Below are 21,572 nucleotides of genomic sequence, written 5' to 3' on the forward strand. Positions count from 1 at the left end.
CTGCAACGTTTTGTTACTTCCGGGTTGGCTTCACGTTCCGCCTGCGAGTGTTGGGGGTTGGTTGTGACCCTAAAGGGTTGTTTTGTGAACTTAAAGTGTTGTGTTGTGACCCTAAAGGGTTGTTTTATGAACTTAAAGTGTTGTGTTGTGACCCTAAAGTGTTGTGTAGGACCCTAAAGGGTTGTTTTGTGAACTTAAAGTGTTGTGTAGGACCCTAAAGGGTTGTTTTGTGAACTTAAAGTGTTGTGTTGTGACCCTACGGGGTTGTTTTATGAACTTGAGTTGTGTTGTGAACTTAAAGCGTTGTGTCGTACCCTAAAGTGTTGTGTTTTGACCCTAAAAGGTTGTATTGTGAACTTAAAGTGCTGTGACCCTTCAGGGCCACTGTAGAAAGGCTTAGAGATGCCTTTTTTTAAGCTTAATTTTTTTTAAAAATGCCCCCCATCAACAAAAAATGCATGATAGAAAAGCAAAAATCACGATTTTTTAATCAGAATGGGTCTATAGCCCCACACCTGAACCTCCAACAAAACACACTAAAAATGACATTGATTCTAGATCCCCAAGAAAAGTTGTTTTTCACAAGTAAACTGAAGACTGTTTTACTAATAATCATAACAATTGCAGATCATCACATGTTCTGCACCCTTCACTGACTCCAAGTAGCACCTATGTTTTGTTGAGTCAAAACCTCAGATTGAGTCAGCTTGTGATGACAAAAATCACAATCATGCATGCCTCATAGCCCTTAAATAACTGCGCCCCCTTAAAAAAATGGCTCATGACAGCCTGATCCTCTTCTGACTGCGAAACGCCGACGTTTAAGCAGAAACGATTTGACTAAACCTCGTTTCAGCTCAAGAAACACCATGTCTATCTCCATCCCACAAACACATGCTGCAGCACAGTCCCAGATTGTCCAGCGCAGCCCGTCCATGGTGAGGAGAATAACATTGACCTAATTCGCTTAACTGGACCAGTTAGATATTTGCTCATTGGCTGGCTGAGCTCGAGTTTGATCCTCTGAGCTGAGCTCCGGCAGCTTCTAGCCTCAATAAAATCCTCCTTCGCCACTGTCAGGACTCATCTCTTGGTGAGTTATTAATACCAACAGAGCAGACAGGATGTTATGCACTGATTCTTCAAGCCTTTCATCAACAAAGCGGCAAGAAAGAAGAGGGTTGCCTTCTCTCCCTCCGCTCCATCTGTCCCTCCATACTGTCGCCACATTAAGAAGACTGGCAGGACTTGGACAGCAGAGCGCTAAAACTTGTCAACATCAAACTCTAGCTTGTGAAAGGAAATATTTTGCAGACGTCAGGTGATAACTGCACGACAATGAACGCGGTGACCGTCTAGTCTTACTTTTTAATCATCTTTTGGATGCAGGTGGAGGCAATGACTCACTTTAAAGAAGCAGGAGTTTAATTGATTGAAGATGTAAAAGATCTAGCATAACTTTATAAAAGTTATAAAAACTAATAAATGGCAAAGTTGTAGCATTTTAATGAAACAAAATTCAGCAAGAACAATTATGTGACCTCCTGTCACCCTGTGCACCTCCACCTGTTCGCTTTCATGTACTCCACAGCACCACCGGTGGTTGACTGACACATAGGACCAAATGCAAAAAACACCCAGAAATACACACAAAGATTTTAGACACGGATCGATTGAGCACTGAGAACAACAACATTATTAGCTACGTTTGTAAAAAAAATAGATACGTAATGAAAAATTGATGGAGCACCAATAGTATTGCTTGAAAACCACAGATATGAACAAAATTGTGCTTGTAAAAAGGTATAATATCAATCAGGAAGTAAATAATTGCTTTCTGGCCAACTGTTTCTCTTCCTATTGTGTTTTCTACTATATTTTTCTTTTTATGTACAAGAGAATCAAACAAGATGTCCAATCTCAAGCTGGTTTCCACCAAATCAGGTTGATTACGATTGGCTGAAGGTCAACCACATTGTATGTTATGTCCAGTAAACATATGAGAACTTTTTTTATTCACATCACTTCAAACAAAACCTGAATACATTAATATGAAACACTAGAAGTATTAACAAAGAACAGTTTAAAAAAGTGGTAACCAAACTTTTAACAAACTGACAGATTTGGTGAGGTGAAAAAATGTGGCCTCAATTCCTTATAATAGCAACAAATTTAAATGAATTATTTAACCCTTTAACAACTGAGGCATTTTCGGTGACGCTTAAAAACAAAATCTGTCAAATTTCACACACGTCCGCTCTTCTCCTTCAGAATCTGCTGGAATTATGTTGATTGTGTTATCAATTAAAAAATCATAGTAAATCAAATAACATAAACACTGGAGCTCTGGTGATAAAGGGCGAACTCAAATGTATTACGATGGGATACTTGACTTTTTTTTTTAAATCTAACAGAAAAACAAATAAATTTTAACCAAAATCACTGAATTTCTGATTTAAAAACCAGAAGGAAAATAAAGAATACATCTGGGTTAAAAAAAAAAACTAACTGTCAACATTCATTCTTGGTCTATATTATTCACCATTAAAATGCTCACTGTAAACTTCTAATCTAAACACATGGGCCGGACTTTGGACATGCCTGGTCTAAAAGCCCTAAAATGACATGTTTGAAGCAGTTATGTCAAAGACATTTGGTTTTTGTTGATCAAATTAACAAAAAACAAGTTTTAGATGCCAAAAGAATAATACATTTCTATATCCGGATTACATAGTTATGCTAAACATTGAAATTAAGTAATTAAGTAGGGGTGGGATTATATAAGTTCGCTTCTTCCCACTCCTTTTCAAGCAATCAATCAAACTCTACTGACTTTAGTTAATTATCACAAAAATGAATGAAGAAAATGTGACATAAATGTGTTTTATTTTCGTTTTCTATTTTCTAATCAATGCATTTGTTTCTGTAATGAGTTTGAAATAATTGTGTTTTGTCCTGTATTTTTCAATCTATGCTTGAAATAAACCAATCAATCAATCAATCAATATTGTATCAATTTCGGTATAAAATTGAACTGTATGGTATCGCCAGAAAGTCCGTTGAATCTTTTATGTATTTATTCGTATCGAGATACTTACGGAATCATGTCAGAGGGAAAGACACAATCCTAACACAAAGTAATACCACAACAAACTTTAACCAAGTTGCAACCCAAAGCAAAAAATAAAAAGAAAAAAGAAAAAAAATCCTGTGTTCATAGTAACTAACCAAGAAAGACTAATTTATACTAGGAAAGGTTTTAAAATATAATAAGAATTGCTGTATAAACAAATTTAATATTTAATATTTCATAAATAAATTGTAGCTGGTAATTATATGAAACATTTTAGAGCAATAAATACATTTCTTTTTCTAATATGAAGGTTTTATGAAACATTTAAATTTACCATTATGCAGAATTTATGTTTTTATATAAGAACTTCTTGTATGTTAGCAGGAATCCCAATTATAAATAAACCAACCAAATATGTGACCTCTCGGAACAAGTCTTCATCTTCAAGCCCATCACTTAACAAATAAGCTGCAGTGTTTGACCTTGTGATCACGGCAGGTACCCGAGGACAGCCGGACATGACAAAACAAATCAGCTTTGAGTTTATTCCGGTGTCCGTGTAGATATTTCAGCAGTGAAGCTCACACAACAACAAACGGTTTCGCCTTTTCCTCTTTACTCTCATATACATGGCATTATTGTTCATCTTCATGAGATAAAATGTATGTGTTCAAAAAAGCATTTACGCTGATAATATTTTAAAGTTTCGTAGTGCCTATACACTGCAAAATCTGAATCTTAAGATAGTAAAAAGACAATTTTTCTATCTTGCAAGAAAAACATTCTTATTAAGAAAGTATAACAAACATTCTTAGTTTGAGAAAAGTACATTAAAAAAAATTCTCACACGTCAAATTGTTGCTTTTTTTCTTTTTTCCAGAAAATCATTTTTTAATTCCAATATTTTTTTAACTTATTTCTAAGAGACCTGCAGCGACTTTAATGCATGACGAGATTTATGAGATTTGAATCCGCTTTAACAATTTGTACCAAGAACTGTAGGTGGTGTACATGTGCTAGAGAATAGTAGAAAAAAATAGAAGAAGCCCCTCCCTGCAAATCCAATGTGAACACAGTCTTCAAGAATGTGCGTCACATACCTGTTATGAACCTCTGAAGAAGTATCCAGTTAGTACATTTCCTAAAATGTATGTGGTTGTACTTATGTACAAGTAATAAACTTCGGATGTACTGCTGTTTCCTGAAAGTACGTATGAACTAAAGAATTTAACCAGAGGTTAAATAGAAAGCACATGACACAGACATGATTAAATGTGCCAATATTTGGGCTTAATGTCAAGTAGAATCAGTGTTTGTGAAAAAATGAGGCCAAAATAGGTGCATGTTTCTTTTAGTTGTAAGACCCGTTATCTCCAGGAGAAAAACAAAACCTCAGAGACATGAAAACCAAGAATCAAACAAAACAATCAAGCAGAGCAGAAGAACAGAGAGGTCACTTATTAAAAGCAAGCTTCGTGGCGGGCCCCATGCACGATGTGGGCGAGAACTGTTCAGCAGTGTGACAAACTATGACTCTGCTCCACTTAAGATGTTAAAGGGCACGTTAACATTTCCAGTTCATGCTGTTTTGCTTGAGAAAGCATCCCGCCTTGCTCTCGTTATCCAGGGCAGATGAAACAGCCCGAGGTCTTTCACCTCTACTCTTTCTCTTCCTGTGAGTTTAAAAAAGGATAAATTAAAAAAATTACAGTTCAAGCAGGCAAAGCCAGCCAGCACTGGCATGTTTGATGTCTTCAAGTGGCATTTTTAGTGCAGCATGACTCCCCAGGTGGCATTGATGACTTTTTTTTTCACTGATAGATCATTTGCAGCATTATTTAAGGCAAATTGTTTCCTGAGGGTGACTGTAAAACGAGAATCCAACAAGGAAATCCAAATTTAGTTTCTTTTCTGGAAAACTATAATTTGCCAAAAAAGGGGGAAGGATTAAAACTGAAATTATTAAAAGTATTTAATCTAAAATTGTTGGGTAAAATGACATGGTTTAGATCAGAGGGTCGAAAGCAGAAGCTCCAGAGCCACATGTGACTCTTTAACATCTCATTTATGGCTCTCAAGTTGAAGAATTTTAAAAAGTAACGTATTTTTAGGACTATACAACACATCAAGCAAACAAAAACAGATAAGTTGAACTTTATTCAACTCAAACAGTTGAAGCCTAGTATGATCAACCCGCCAAGATCATGACTACAGTACCCATAATGCTCCATCTAGCAGTGCCACTTTGTAGATTACCAAAGTAACATTTTGACAGATTTTTTAGATGCAGAAAATCAGTTTAAGGTCACTCATTTCCCTGGGGCACGTCCCAAAAGGATTAATAAAGCTGTGTATCTATCAATCTAAGCACAACCAGAATTTATCCGTAAGACACACTAGATTATATGGAGGACTAAGGGTGCCTTATGGTTCAAAAACAGAGCAAGGATCACCTAATTAGCTCTGATTTCATTTTAGTTTGTTAGGATTTATGAATTTTTGGCTGTAATGCACTAACAACAAAAAAATTATATATTTTTGTGTTTGTTTTTTAAATCACAGCTGACATCGCTCTACCTCAGGCGTAAGGCCCACGTGCCGCACCAAACCGCCGGATGGCTTAACATGGCCCAGTCGTGAAGAGAAAAAAATATATGGATGTTGAGGAAAAAAAAGCAATTTTCTAGCACATTCCTGTGGCAAGTTATGGTTATTTAAAGAAATTGCTGCAATGTAAAATTCCGCCACTAGGGGAGCAAAGGAAAATAAATATCTAATCATAACAAAAGATAAAAAAAAAAAAGTTAGGTTCTCTGCCAACTTCACCGCTGTTAAGTTGGTATAAAAAGTATCAGGTGTGACGTCACAATTACCAGAATGTCAAAAAGATAATAATAATAGCTACAATAATAATAATTGATTAGACTACTAGGCTGTTTTAAAGCAATTTTTTCCAACTAATAAAAACAAAGCAAAAACAAAGCTTGAAGGTTGAATGTGGCTCCTGAACCAAAATGAGTTCAACATTCCTGCTCTACCTACCGTTGCATTTACATTATATGTAGTGCAGAATGCATTTTATTTTGAAAGAAAGTCATGTGAACCTCTGTTAAAAGTAAAAAAAATACTTTTAAAAAATCCCTTTCTTTTATCTCTACAAAATAAAGAGCTTTTTTATATTTATCATAATTGAAATATTAAAATAAATCTAAATCATTGTCATTTTTTCTAAGATTTTGTGGCTCTGACTGGGTTGTGGTTGGTAAGAAATCAACTCGAGTGTCTCCTAAAGTGTTGAAGGTTGCAGACCCCTCTTTAGATCCTTCCTCTTTTAGTGATTTAACTTTTTTTCACATAGCCAGAACAGAAACTCTGTTAATTGATTCATTTATTTTAGGAATGGAAACCCCTACAGCTGAGAATTACAGACAATATGTTGACCATATCACCAAGTGTCTCCTTTCACACCTTCACCATGCTCCTCTCTTCAAACTCCTTCTCTCCTTTTCACTTTTTCGCTTAGCGCGCACACACACAGATAAGCACACAATGTTCACACTTCTCTGCTCTCCTTACTGTTCTAACACCTCTCTGTGGTGATGATCTTCGTTGCACTTCGATAAATCTGCTTCGCTGAGCCGAGCAGCCGTTTGCACTTCAGTCGAGCTCGCTGCAGATGAGGAGATGAACTGGGAGACTAACAATGCCCTCTCTCACACAGACAAAAGCACAACACCAGTGTTTGAAACCAATTTTAAAGCACAAATATCATTAAGGATTCAAATTTTGGAGGAAAATCTTCACTCAAAAAAGATTTGTGACTCTGTCCTAACACTAATGTAGCTGGGATAGGCTCCAGCATCCACCCTCATCCTCCACAGGACAGACGGATGAATATTCAGAAACCTCCTACAAGGAATAAAGTGAGGATTAAGGTTGTGACTATTAAAGAACGCACTTGTTTTTGTTTTGTCTTGATGATGGGGAGTTGTTACTGCCATGAGTTGAAGTCTATTTGGAGCACAGCCATTTACGAGACAGAAAACCGAAGCCTTTGAAGCAGGGCAATACACACAATCACACACAGCATGGGGATAAATAACAGCCCTCCTGAGACGCACTCTCCAACTCTCTTGCCTGGCAGTGCCCCTCTCACATTTAAATAATCCTAGGCAAAAAAAGGAACTGAGTTAGCCTAACTGATGCTGTAACTCATTTAATAGCTGGCTGTGTAGCTCAAGATACGCATGTGTGGATGCTGAAAGAGGGTGACTTAACACACTGTAAACAACTCACACCTGCGTGCGGTGAAGAAGCCAGCTCGCCAACACACGACCTTTGAAAACAATGCTGTCAGTGTTAGGAGTGAGGACGCAGCAGCACCGAAGATAAACAAATTGGATCCAGAAAATAAGGCGCTCGGGATCTGTGTATTTCCAGAGGAGCTCTGTGTGTTTGGATACCTGCTGAGGGAAAGCACGGGGTTGAATCCAAAACGATGAGAGCAGATCAACCAGAGGAAGAGGAAGCCTCATTCTGCTATTTCTACAAGACTGAAAACAGCTTGTGTGCATGGACAAGAAAGAATCGATATTTCAAATTGGTTAAAAACACACTTTTAGCATAAACACCTTGTTAATTTTATTTATTTTTAAAATCTTGCTACATAAATGCAGCTGTGAAATGACAGTTTTTCTATCTTTATATTCCCATTAACACCTCATACAAGCTATAGAAGTGTACTACCAGAAAAAGCAAAGGAAAAAAAAAACGCATAGCCAGGAGCAACTGTTTCTGCTTAAGATTAATTTAAAAACATAACAAGTGAAGCCAGGTCAGTTCACCAAGTGACCACTAGGAGAGATGTTTTTACAAGTAGGTCGCTATTCATTTACTAATATATAGAACAAACCAATATTCCAAAAGAAATAAAGATATCTACAGTCTGGTTCCAAACTTTGTTTGTCTGCATGATTGGCTTTAATTTTAAAGTCCCACTCCTTTCACTTTTTGCGTTCCCAGTTGTCTTTTATTGTCATTTTAGCCATTTTTTTAAACTGTTGTTTTCTGGCACATGGGTTGTATCTGAATTCCTTTATGTTTACAATTTTGTAGATCTGTCCGTATCTACAATTCCAAAATTGAGTGTTCTAGAAATTTCCCATAAGTCTAAAAAAAACCCAGTGAGCATCAATGCTCACTAGATTGGGAAATATAAACCACAATGCATTGCTTTTTAAAAAAATAAACCATACACATTTTTATCATGGATTCATAAATAGTCTTTGTAAAATGTTCATATTTATAGGGGTTTTATTTTGTTAAATCTGTGACTTTATATTTGCCATTAAATAAAAAAAGTAGTCAACATGTTAATCTACATGTTAAAACTCCAAAAACACAATAATCAACAAAGTGGATCTTTAGGAATAACTGTTTTGGGTTTTTTATGAACCTTGTTTTAGCTTATATGTAAGATTGACTTTGCACTGACAGAGCCTCGGACGAGCGGCCTTCTGCTTGACAGTTCACAAACACAGTCTGCCTTTTTAAAGGCTGTGTTTGCTGTGTACCACACTGAATATGGACCACAGAAAATGAAGGAGAAAGTTATTTCAGGAGTTTATGAAATAAAGATTATGAAGACCATCTCCAAACAGCTTTTCCTGTGAGCACAGATGCACATTTCAGTCAGAAGTTTAATGTCCACAGGACTGCAGCCAACCTGCGCTGGAAGTGGCTGCAAGAGAAAAAAAAATACATTCAAGAGGCAGATGATGCGAATGGTAACCAGAACAGGGAGGGTAACCTCCAGAGACACTAAAGATCAAACTGCATCAGTGTCAGATCACACCATCAGGTGCTGTTTGAGACAACCTGGACTTCGTAGAAGGCGACCAAGGAGAGCACCATATGCCACAGTGCAGTTTCAACAAACCACAAAGCTTCTGGGAGAATGTTCTGACATTTTTCACTCTGAATAAAACATACTGTGAAGACTCTCTACAGTGAACCACTGAGGAAGTTTGCTTATATGCTTTGCAGCATCATGAACGATTTGTGTGTTTAACAAAATCTCATCAAGGCTTAAGGAGGCCAAATGTGATACCTGGTGTAACAATGTTAGGTCTCAGGTGCAGGTTAAAGGTCTTCCAACAGGATGAGGACCCAAAACACAAATCAAAACACAGCAAAACAGTGGATCTCCTTCTGAACATCTGTGGAAGGAGTTTAAATATTCTTGGTTTTATGTTAATTTATAGTGAAGGCTTTTCTTTCTTCAACAGAGGTAGTAATAATGTTGTCCACAGCTGTAAATATTTGGATGTGACAAAAATACACAGAAAAATAATCTTTTGCTGAAAAACATGTAACATAAAAATCCGAATTCTATTACATTTTTTTCTCTAATTTTTTCAAAATACTTCTGAAGCTTTGAGGCTTCATTCCAACAAAGACTGAGGGCATCTAGTGGCCAATTAAAGCCATTGCAACAATTAAGGCTTTCAGTCCAAACATCTGCTTGTTTTGTTCACTAAGAAAAAAAAAAATGCTTGGGACTTTCAGCAGAAATTCAACAGAATTCTTTGTGGATGGGGGAGAAGTTTTCTAAAAGTACTTACAGTCTCACCTTAAAATAAATCATTCATGAAGACGAAGCATAAAGGAGAACATTATCCTTTAGGTTAATTTAGGATTAATTTAGGAACCTGAGCGAAAAATCTAGAGCAGCCTTCAAGCTCATTAGATAAACGTGGAAATGTCTTGTTTTTTTATGGAGACCCAAAAGGCTAAAGCAGGAATGCATTTTCTCCTAGTAATTGGAAATATACATTTTTTTAAACTTGTCCAGCAGCTGATAAACAGGTAAGAGCTGAATGCTTCTTGTGTTGGACAGATTTCATTGTTACAACAGAGGTTTATGAATCTTCCGACACACGAGTTGCGTATTTGTATAAACCCTTTTGTATTTGAGGCTACACTTTGGAACAAAAATATGAATGTGACACCTTTGTTTTTTCTCCCATTTGTCATGAGATGAACTCAAAAATCTGAAACTTTTTCTGCAAAACCCAACATTACAATTTCTCTCATATATTGCTAGCAAATCTATGATAGTGAGAACTTCTTTGCCAAGAATACATCCCATCTCACAGGTGCACCATATCCAGATGCTTAATATATAGCATGGTTATTGCACAGGTGTGCCTTAGACTGGCAACATTAAAAGACCACTCTCAAACATGTCTTTTTTTTTTTTTTTTTTTTTAGTTTTTTATTGGGAGGGGGTTGCACTGTATGAGCCATATGGTGGTCACACCAGATACTGCTTTTCTTAGTCCCCAGACCCTCCCCCCAATAAAAGTAAAGCTTCAGAGTGGCCTTTTTATTTTATTGTGGCCAGTCTAAGGCACACCTGTGCAATAATCATGCATTTAAGCACCTTGATATGGCACACCTGGGAGATGGGAGTGGATTATCTCAGCAAAGAAGTTCTCACTATCACAAACTAAGAGATTTGTGAACAATCTTCGAGACAGATTGTTGTTTTGTGTTTGTAGCAAAGTTTCAGATCTTATGGGATTATTAGTAAGGTATATAAATCACATGACGGCATGTGAGGCACTACTTCACCTGCCTCCACTGACCACACATTCCTGGTTGAAACATACTTCAATAATGAACTAAAGCTGCCGAACCGATCCCAGAACCAGTTCCCAAAACAATTTTTACTCACAAAGTCAGAATCAAAACTGCTCAATTGAGTGGAAAACTATCCAAACTGGGAAAACTGAATATTCCGATTGCTAACATTCTGTTGACTGGAATATCCCATTGCTACGGAAGGACAGGGGAAGGGAAAAAAAATCCTGTCACATGATCAGTCTTTACACCATTTCAGTGATTTGGGTTAGAATTTGACGGAGTAAAAATAATAATAGCCGTGTTAAGTGTTTTACTCAGGGCTCCATAGTTTTGGCAAGAGGACCTGGCCGCAGACAACAACATAGGGCTAACAGCCTCAGTAGCCAGAAGTCCTCAACTGAAGTTCATGCTTTTCTCCAAGAAAAACAGTGGAGCTGGGTTATGGTTATGAGTATTCCTGTATAGATACACAAATTCAGCTTCTGGTTACAGTTAGGAAATCTCTGCCTCCGGCTAATGATGCGATTAATGATGTGTTTGGGCGCCATCTTTTCTGAAACCAGGTCCCATTCAGTTTTGAGGCCCCCAGGCAATCGCCTAATTTTGCCTGATGATAAGTCCGCCCCTGTCAGAGATTTGGAGAAGGTGGATAAGGGTACAAAAGAAAGATAAAAAAAGGGGATTGAAGAGATTGGATATAATCTAAAAATATGTACGTTTACAAATAAAATCACCAGTTTAGTCCACAACCAGACTGATCTGTTTGTGAAAATGGGTTCTGGGCAAAAACGTGGTTGATTATTCAGTCATAAATACACAAATCTCTGGTGGATGAAAGTCGAATAGTAATCTGACATGGGGATGTTGGGGTCAGGGCAGAAAAGTCACTGAGAAGATGACAACAAGCCTCGAGGACGTTCATCTGGACAGCAGTGATGTGGGTGGTTCATGTTGGACTCATGTTTAAATGGATATGAGAGGAGGGGGAGATGGAATAGACTTGTCTGTTACATATACATCAGCCTTTCCTTCCTTGTACATCACAACACCACACTCCCACTCTGTCAGCAGCTCCAACTCACTAATCAATCACATTGATGCAAACACAGAGATGGAGAGAATGTGAAATCCTCTGTGAGTAAACTCTGCAATGTCCAAAAATAAAAACTGGCTTCCTATCATGCCTTACACTCCTGTCCCAGAAACAAGAAGCCCCAGCTTGTATTTTGAGCCCTTCCAGCCACTCACTGGGACCCCACAGCCCATCCTCAGAGGCTGTGATGAATGATAAATATCTTCCTTGCATGTTCTAGTTGCAGAGACTTTGTGGCTGACAGAAGCAGGTCAGACTTTTACCACAAACTCGCATCTCAGAAACAACTTCTGCTGCCTTGATCCCAAATAATTCCAGCAAAGCATTCCTGAAGCAGCCTTTCCATGCACGTGCAGGAAGCGCGCGAGTGCACATGAAACAGCGGATAGGAAACATCTGATCCACCAGCCCTGCTCTCGATCGATACCGGGAGAAAACCGCAGGTTGTGGCATCACGCATGACGGACACACCCCCCTCTGAACGGTGGCATCGAACCGGCGACACCAATAATAAACGCCGCCGTGGCTCGTGAAGGGACTGAGCCAATAATCGCCGCGCGCGTGGTGTCTTCGGGCCTGCGCACCAGCTTCGTGCTCGTGTACGCATTGACAGGTGAGCGCGCACATCTTAATCAAAGCACACGCGCGTCACAAATGCGCGCGCACACCCCTATAGTGCCAGCCGCGGAAGCCCACGCGCCCGGCGCTCCCGGTCCCCGCGTGTCTCACCTTGCTTGACGCATTTGAACCGGACCGGGTCTTTGCAGTGTTTGATCACGGCCAGCACGTCCCGGGTGGTGAGCCCGGCCACTGGCATGTCGTTGACCTCCAGCAGCAGCTCATCCTGGGCCAGTTTTCCGCTCTGGATCAGTCCCTTCCCCTGCTTCACCTCTCCGAAGTACGGGAACTGGCCGTTTTCCGCGCCTCCCTTCAGCTCGAACCCCAGCTCCCCGTCCTTCCCCCGGGTGATCACCGCTTCGTGGACTTTGTTGGTCCAGTGGTTTTTCTTCTTGAGGCTCTTCGACATCGTGAACTAACCTCAGGCTAGCCCAAGCAAGACGCCTCCTACCGTCTCATCCCAGCCTTTGTGCGGCAGACTGCAGCCTCACGGCTCCATCATCAGCGGAGGACTCGTAGCGCAGTGTCCGCTCTGCGAGCCGCGCAGTCGGGCGGAGAGCTGCAGTACAGCCAGCGCCGCGGCGAATGCAATAATTATTACTCTGTCAGACGCGCAGACACTGGAGACAGATCCTAGCGGATGACCCGGATGTGAAGCCTGAAGGAGGGGAGAGATGAATGGTTCTGGTTCGGCGTGAAGCGATGGAGAGGAGGGGAAATAACGCGGGAGGCGCTTCTTTTACTACGGAGCCAGAGGCGCCTCCACTCTGATCACGCATGACAGCACCGCCTGCACCCACACTACTTTGTTTTATTCTTCAAATAAGTATTTGAACATATAAGAAAATCCATGTTAATATTTGATAAAGTAGTCTTTGTTTGCGATTACACAAGTCAAACGTTTCCTGTAGTTTTTCACACACACTGCAGGAAGGATTCTGGCCCACTCCTCCACACAGATCTTCTCAAGATCAGTCAGGTTTCTGGGCTGTCACTGACAGAGTTTGAGCTCCCTCCAAATATTTTCTATTGGGTTTAGATCTGGAGCTTTTTGGTCATCCTGGCTGTGTGCTTTGGGTTATTATCAAGAAGACCAGCCACAACCCATTTACAATGCTAAGGGAAGGAGGTTGTTCCCCAAAATCTCACAACACATAGATAGCCCCAGTCAGAAAAATGAACACCCCCATAGTATGATACTACCATCCCCATGCTTCACAGTAGGGGTAGTCTTCTTAGGATGGTACCATAGACGTATATTTCAGCAAAGATGTTGTCACTACAAACTAAACACTTTTCTACCTTCCTTGAAGGCCCACTGTAGTCAGAGTCCCATTCACCCACCCAGGTGTTGACGTCACCCACAGAAAGTGCCTTGCCTCCTGCTCTCACAAAATTAGGCCAAAGGCGTCACCGTGCCTTCTCGATGTGGCTGTCGCCATTTTGGAACCAATCGACAACAATTGGTCTGAGTCTGAGTCATGTTTTCGAGGAACTACTGTCGCCAATCCGGGGAGAGCTTGTTCCAAGTCCACACCCCCTTCACTGGAAGCGGACTCCCGAGAATCTGAGGTGGGGCCATTGACTGATTGGTCAGTTAATAACTTAAATAACCTTTGATAAAGAAAAAAAATCTTTTAGGATTAGGATTAGAAAGAAGATTTTAAGAAGAATGTACCAGAGCTAAAATTTTTGACAAAATGACAGAAATAATTGTGTCTGTTTCTCAATTAAAGTCTGTGGGATTTTGGCTTCTTGCAACCAGCGGGTACTTCATATTTGGAACACTAGAGGGGAGGGGTCGATATGTCCAGTGAATATACAGTCAATGGATGGAACTTGTCATTCTTCTTCCTCCAAACAGAGAGTGGAATTAAGACCTAAAAGTTCTATTTTGGTCTCATCTGACCTTATGACTTTCTCTCATGACTCCTCTGAATCATCCAAATGATCTTTGGCAAACTTAAGACAGGCCTCAACATGTGCTGGTTAAAGCAGGGGAACCTTGCGTGCCATGATTGATTCAAGTATCTTAGTATATTACCAACAGTAACCTTGGAAACAGTGGTCTCAGCTCTTTTCAGGCCATTGACCAGCTCCTCCTGTGTAGTTCTGGGGTAAGTCCTCACCTTTCTTAGGATCATTGAGACTCCACGAGGAGAGATCTTGAATGTAGCTTCAGTCTGAGGGAGAATGGCTGTCATGTTTAGCTTCTTCCATTTTCTAATATTTGCACCAACAGTGGATTTTTTCACCAATTTGCTTGGGGATTGCCCAGTTGTCCTTTCTAGCCTTGTGGAGGTCTACAATCTTGTTTCCAGTGTCTTTGGACAGCTCTTTGATTTTGACCATGTTAGTAGTTGGAGTCTTAGGTTGTGTCCGAATTCCTCTTCCAATCAATTAGCCATTTTAATTCCAAAATCGAGAAATTTCCCAGAAGTCTTTGCAAAAAGCTAGCGTGCATCGATGCTCTCTAGATTAGCGAATATAGACCACAATGCATTGCGGTCAAACCATTTCAAACAAAAAAAGTGTGTTTAAATGTAATTTTTGAATAAACCGTCCACATTTTCACCATGAGAACACAGTGGAGTCATAAATAGACGTCGTGAAATGTTCGTATTGATTCGATTTTGTGAAATTGGTGTCGTCACATTCGGTGTTTAGAAAGACAAAGGGAAAAGTAGTGAGCATCGTGGCCAAATTACCTTTAAAATCCAGGGCACTATATAGTCCAGGACCATAAAGTTTTTTTAGCAGTTAGGGATTAGGGGGGCAATTCGGACACAACCTTGATGATTATTTTGGGGTGGACAGGTGTGTTTACGCAGTTAATGACCTCAAACAGGTGCTTCTAATTAAGGATAATAAGTGGAGTGAAGGTGGACTATTTCCACGGGTCACCAGCTTATGTTTAATATTCCCAAAGTACAGATTGACACGTCAAGTCCCAAACTGAAAGAGCTTGAGGGAAGCAAGAGTTCCCCTGCAGGACCTGCGTGTCTTCTGATAGGAACCAGTTTTACAGCTTCCTTATAGCTTCAGGCTTTGCTGCACTGTATGGGTCCTACTGCAATATGCAGCATCTCTGCTCATTAAATGATCATAAACCTCTTCACAATACCCCCTGTTTCTATATAAAGCCAATTCTACTTTGCTTTATTATTTTTTCAACACTTAAAAAAAAGAAGAAAGTTCTGGCAGAAATAAAAGGGAATAATCTAATTTGTTGACTTAAAAGCACATAACAGTTAAAGACCTACTGATAAAAAGTATATCTTTTGGTGGTATTTTTAACAGGACTTTTATAAAGAAAATTCAGATTAAAATTGCATTTCTGAGTATTTCTTCATTCAAATCAGTGTGAAAAAACAAAACAAAAAAAAAAAAACAGGATAGTCCATCTGATCTAAGCAGTATTTTAACAGGGAAAATATTACTTTGTAAAAATATGTTCCAAGTTTATCTAAATTAATCTGAAAGTAATGACTGAGCTGCTCTGTTGAGGACACTCGAGTAAGAACAGTGTTAGACAAGATCTTAGTAGGACAGAAGTCTGCAACCTTCAACAGTTAAAGAGCAGGATTTCTTACTGACAACATCCCAGTAGGACCCACAAAGTCTTATTTCACCTTTTAGAAAAAGAAGATTTGTATACAAATACATTTGTTTTTTTCAAGCATAAATAACACAGAACCATAAAAAGAAAATTGCATTAACTACAGGTTAATTTGAGGTATTGCATTTGAATTTCATGATTGGTCACACCATTTGTCCCATGTCATGATCTGCACCTCCATTAAAATGATTACGGTCCTGTTCCCAAGCCCCACCCCTCTGACTGGATTTTGACATTTCGGCTGTGGGTGGAGTCAACCTCAAACGTCCCTGTTTGGTTACCCTTTAAATTCCAACATGTTGAGACATCACCATCTTCATCATCATCAACATCTTCATCGCACAACTCATAATATTGAATTAATTTAAGTCGTCTTGCACTTTCAGTGAAAGTTGTGTTGTTGAGATCCCCTTTTTTTTGTTATGTGTGATTTTTTTAGCCCCTTTTATCTTCTTTTGTACTTTTAGCAGTTTTATAATTTAGGTTTGGAACTTTTAGAACATCCTTGCACATTATTTCCATCAGGTTTATGTAGTAATAATCGTCATTTTTTTTATAAATTTGGATTTTCATACTTTAACTAGTTAAAAAGCTTAAAAACAAAACCACCCCTTCTGTTCTCCAAACAATTAAGCTTAAAGTTGAAAATTCCCAGAACAATAAACACTCAAGCTGTGAACAATAAAACGAAATGTGTTTTTTTTCACTTGTATTTCATTTTCCTTTAACTAAAAAAAATAAAAGTTGGAATTATGTCATCTTTTATCATGATTTAGGATTAAACTGAATGCCCTCTTATTGAATTACAACTGTCATTTATAAGCATTATTTTTCTATTTTATAAGCTGTGTTTGAGTTTCTAACATCAAGTTTATATTTTAAGTAAATCCTTGAGCTTTTAAAACATGATTCAAACAAACTTTTAACGTTCATGGTGAAAGCTTGTTCAAAGGAAATGCATCTTCCTCGCTCTTTTTAATGTGTGAAATCATTTTTTTATATAAAACATACTCATGATGATTAAATCTAGCTTTTGCCCTTTTGGATGCAGAAAATGTCCCAGTTAGTTGGTCACAGATACACTTGTGCTTTGCAGACATATCCAAGTCAGAAGGAAAATTACAAATCCTTTTTTGTCATCACTTTTTCATGAACGTGCAGTTTTCCAAAGTGGCTGAAGGAACGTTTCATTTAAAATTTAATGCTCAAATCAAGAGCTTTTCCTTCAAATTTACAGAGGATGGCGGCCCCGCTGTCATCAGTGTTTGTGCGTGTTTTAGTTTAACTGTTCCTGCAAAAAAAAAAAAAAAAAAAAAAAAAAAAACATTACTGTACACAGCTCCCTGAATAATCCATGAGGAGCGTCGGATCCACTTGGACTGTCACTTTGCTTATTTAAGTGTCCTGCCATGTAGGTCAGGCTATATGTTTGGACTAGCGCAAATGCTTTTGGCGCTAATGCTAAAATATGATGATGTAGATAAGATTCCTCCTCAAAACCAAACGCCCTGCATAATTCAGAAACGTTCAGAGGTTTACACCCAGCGGAGAAATGAATCCTCGCCTTCTCTGGAGCTGGAAGTCAGGAGGGCAGAGATGTTCGACCCCGACATGGACCTCGTTGTATTTCAGGGAGAAGACAATGCAGCGGCTCTGGAATCTGCAGGTTTTCACTCCCCCGGCTCATTTTTTAAAGTTTTAAACTTTCTGCTTTGTTCAATTATTACATTTTAACTTCTTGCACGTTTTTCTTTCTTATGTAATCCTTTTTTTTTTATTTTGGGGTGGTCAGAATCATCGTTTTATTGCTTTTTTTCATGTAGCTATTTTTGGATCAAGCTGTTTCGCTATTTTGGACTTTTCTGGAACAAAGAGAAGAGCCAACAACTGTCGACTAAATTTAGACCCTGTTTAAGACACTCGTTTCCACTTTAAGATCTTCTCTTTGACAAGTCAGTGAAGCAGAGCAGCTGTGTCCAAGTGGAGGTGGAGAAGCTTTGCTTCCAAGCTCATTTTGACTGTGGAAAAATGATAAAAAGAACAATAAAAGCACCGCATTTAACAGTAAATAAATATTTGTAAATAGATCAAACAGCAAACTTTCTAAAAAGGCTTTTCCTAAAGTAGTTTGAGCTCAAAGGCTGGGGCAGATAAGGATATTACTTTATATCATCATTGTAGACAGTCAATAATGAGCATCCTGAAGCGCACTGCCAAACAACAGAAGGCAAACGCACAATAACACCAGGCAGTCTGTGCACTGAGAGGAGGAATTTCAATGAGCTTATATGGATTTAGTCCCCAGCCTCCCTCATTGACTCTCTGCTCTGTGGTTTTGTTGTTTGGGAAAATGCACACTTGGTTGTTTTTATTGCCCAGCAAAGAGAAGCTGGAGAGAGGGGGTCACCTTCACTCAGACACTCCTCACAGGGAGAACCGCCCTTTTTCGTCTTTTACTGGAAATGCTTCAGACCCGAAGAGGAGCAAACAATCGGAGACATTTTTTTTTTCTAGTTGGGCCGATGACGACATCTGTGAAAAAACAGGGAGGTGCAGTTAAGATCTTTTTCAATCGCACACAGAGATTTAGTTAATTAGATGGGGTGGCCTAAAGGAATTAGCATGTAAATTATATTTCCCCAAAATGTGAAATGAGATTTTAGGATTAAAAAAATCAACTTTTGGTAGTAAGTCATAAAATAATTATAAAAAATACCATAAATACGAGTCTGACAACTAATTTGCTCAAAAATCTACAATGTTTTATTTTTCTGTCAATTACGGTTGTCTTTTGTGTCACCGACCACCATTAGATCATCATTTTCAACACTTAGAAGCATTTAATATCTTAAACTGCCATTTTTTCATCTCTGTATTTTTACTTTATGGTCAAACGGGACGAGTAAATGCTCAAGAATTAAGATAATGACCATAAAACTTTTTAAATTTAAATAAAATGTAAAAGTTTTACTCTAAAAATTATAAAGAAGATATTTATAAACTACTTTTGACCAAAACTTTAACCTGCAATTTAATATAACTCCTTATAGGTTGCATCAGGTGGGAAGTGTGTGACCTCTGCTAGTCTACTTTTGTCTTGATTTTTTAGTTTTAAATAACTCCTTGAAGAATTTCAGACTCTTTGATCACCTAAAAATAATGATAATTAATTGTATGGCCCGCATGCGCTACCCATCTCCACATTTGTCCCAGGTTAGTCAGAGCTTCATTTTTTTCAAAATGGCAGCTTTTTTGTAGGTTTTATCTCCATAGCAACCATTTTATATTTTAGTCACCTGGGGATACAGAATAGATAAACACGAGTTTCAGAAGAATTGGCAAAAGTACACTTTTGGATTTCCTTAGCAACTGAGTTTTTTTGCTAACCACGCCCACATTCCTAAATTTTTCATATCCTCTGGTATATCATTTTGTTTAGCTCTAACCAGGGATCCCTACATTCACATTTTTCTGGTAAATAACGTGCGAGTAATTGTGGAACGCCATTTTTGTTAGCTTGCCAGGTGCACGCTAGTCAAAATCTACTACTTCTAATTGCAACATTTTCCCCAGTAGGTTCCAATGATGCCCAAGAAGTTAGGATGAGTTTTCATTTGTAGCTGTAATAAAGTTGTTTTGTTTTTTTAAGTCAACACTTTCCAACTTTCAGGGGTCGGCAAAACTCCAGGTTACATTGTTGACTTTAGCTGGAGATATGTGTGAAATTTTGTGAAAATTTCTATAACAAAATGGCTTCCAAGCCATTAGTCATCTGGCCATCCCATAATAATTTTAAAACTACTTTTAGATATCTCTGACATGTATTTTGGTTTTGTTAGTGGATTTTTATTTATTTTTTCCAGCTCAATAAACGATTTTCTGCCTACTCGTTTCTTTTTTTTTCGCGCTTTTGCATGATATCACAGTACAATCCTTGCATTCAGTAACATCTATGGGCCATAATAATAATAATAATAAAAGGTTTGGTTTCTGAAATGCAGAAACCTCCTTTCCCCTCTAGGGCAGACATGTGGGGGCAGACATTAGGAGGATATCAAAGTCCTCAGCAGCGAACATTTCATTCCACTGCATCTTTATTTCTCTTTCTCTCCAGGTCTGTTAAAACTTAGTCCATTAAAATGTGATTCCATGTGTTGACTAGAGAACCTATAATAGGCTTTTCTTCTGTCTTCAGCTGCCTTTGGGCAGCAATTCTCACAAATATTGAGGCGGTGATGCAATGCAAGAATAGACATATCTGTTTTAGTGTCATAAGAGGCAGTAACTCTCTAAGGTTCAGCATTCCTGGTGATGCAACATTCAGACATGGACACACTTCCTCCATGAAGTCGGATCAGAGTTGTGTCCATCCTCCAGAAGGTGGATGAAGCTGGTTTACGTCATTAAACTGAAGATAAACTTTGTTTCAGGTGAAATATGAAAGCTGAAAGACAACCTTCGTTGACTTAAATGATGTCGATTCTGTCCATTAATACACTGAAATATATTATTTTTAGCTTTTTTCTTAAAATAACATTTATATTGTTGGGTTATTTAATCTTTTTTTAACCTATGCTGATATTGCTGAGTGAGGCCTGCAGGATCTAAGCTGTTTTCAGACTTTTTTTAAACCATCAATTTGACTATGTGCAAGTTTAGCTTGTTTTTTTATGACATGTAATGCTGTTTACTCAAGATCTATTACAAACCACATGGTCTTTGTTTCTTTATTTCCTTCACATGTTGATTTTTAAGGCAATTACAATCAGTTTTACACCGCCAGGAGGGCGTTTCTAGGGATTAACTAAATAGCTCTGAATGTACTTTTTTTTTTAAAATCACACAATAGCCTCGCAGAAATAGCTCAGACCTTATCACTGTATTAGAGCAGCTGCAGCTCAGCCATGGAACATGGAAGTCAACATTGGCTCTGCCGTGACCCATTTGTGGCACGTTAGATTTTTAAACACTGAGATGAATGCAGCTAATATTTCCCAAAATGTAATTAAGATGCTTTGATAAGACCACCAGCATCTCTAATGCTTTGGATTAGCTCAAGAAAGCAAATAAACCCCGGTAGTCAATCTCTACAAGACCAATTAGATTAAATCCTGATCATTTTTGAAAAAAAGATACTGTAGGATAACCCAGAGTGTGTTGGTGAGAAATGAAATTTGCTGATTATATTCAAACACTCATTTCCTTTGGTTTAGTAAACTGCAGTTTCCTGTTGCGTCCACTAGAGGGAGACATTTAACAAAACCAGAGCTACATGTTTTTCTTCAGTTATGTAAGATTGTTTATAACCTATTTATTAGACTTTTTTGATAGCTTTTTTGATAGATCGTCTTGACTAACTTGTCTCACTTTAATTTCATAATTATTAAGCACAATTCAAAGTAACAATTCAGGCAAAAAAAGCTTCAACCATACATGTTTTGTCAAAATGATGTCCTTATTTTTAAACAAAATGTAGTCACTTATAATAATAATATATATTTTAGATTGAAAACACTTAAATA

At 38.3% G+C, this 21,572-nt stretch overlaps 1 protein-coding gene across 5 annotated transcripts in view; it reads right to left on the minus strand.

Annotated features, from left to right (window-relative positions):
• LOC112152431 (membrane-associated guanylate kinase, WW and PDZ domain-containing protein 2) overlaps positions 1-13,141 on the minus strand; it is a 99,779-nt gene extending 86,638 nt beyond the window's left edge. For 4 of the 5 annotated variants that reach the window (XM_024282010.2, XM_024282009.2, XM_024282017.2 and 1 more), the window contains exon 1: positions 12,543-13,140. In XM_024282010.2, the coding sequence (XP_024137778.1) occupies positions 12,543-12,840 (298 nt within the window). In that variant the 5' untranslated portion in view covers positions 12,841-13,140. Of the gene's footprint in view, positions 1-12,542 lie in introns of all 5 variants that reach the window. The other variant, XM_024282015.2, reaches the window with a different exon arrangement.
• Between the last annotated feature and the right edge of the window lie 8,431 nt (positions 13,142-21,572).

This window comes from Oryzias melastigma, linkage group LG6, assembly GCF_002922805.2.
Source record: "Oryzias melastigma strain HK-1 linkage group LG6, ASM292280v2, whole genome shotgun sequence".
In the NCBI taxonomy this organism is placed as follows: Eukaryota; Metazoa; Chordata; class Actinopteri; order Beloniformes; family Adrianichthyidae; genus Oryzias; species Oryzias melastigma.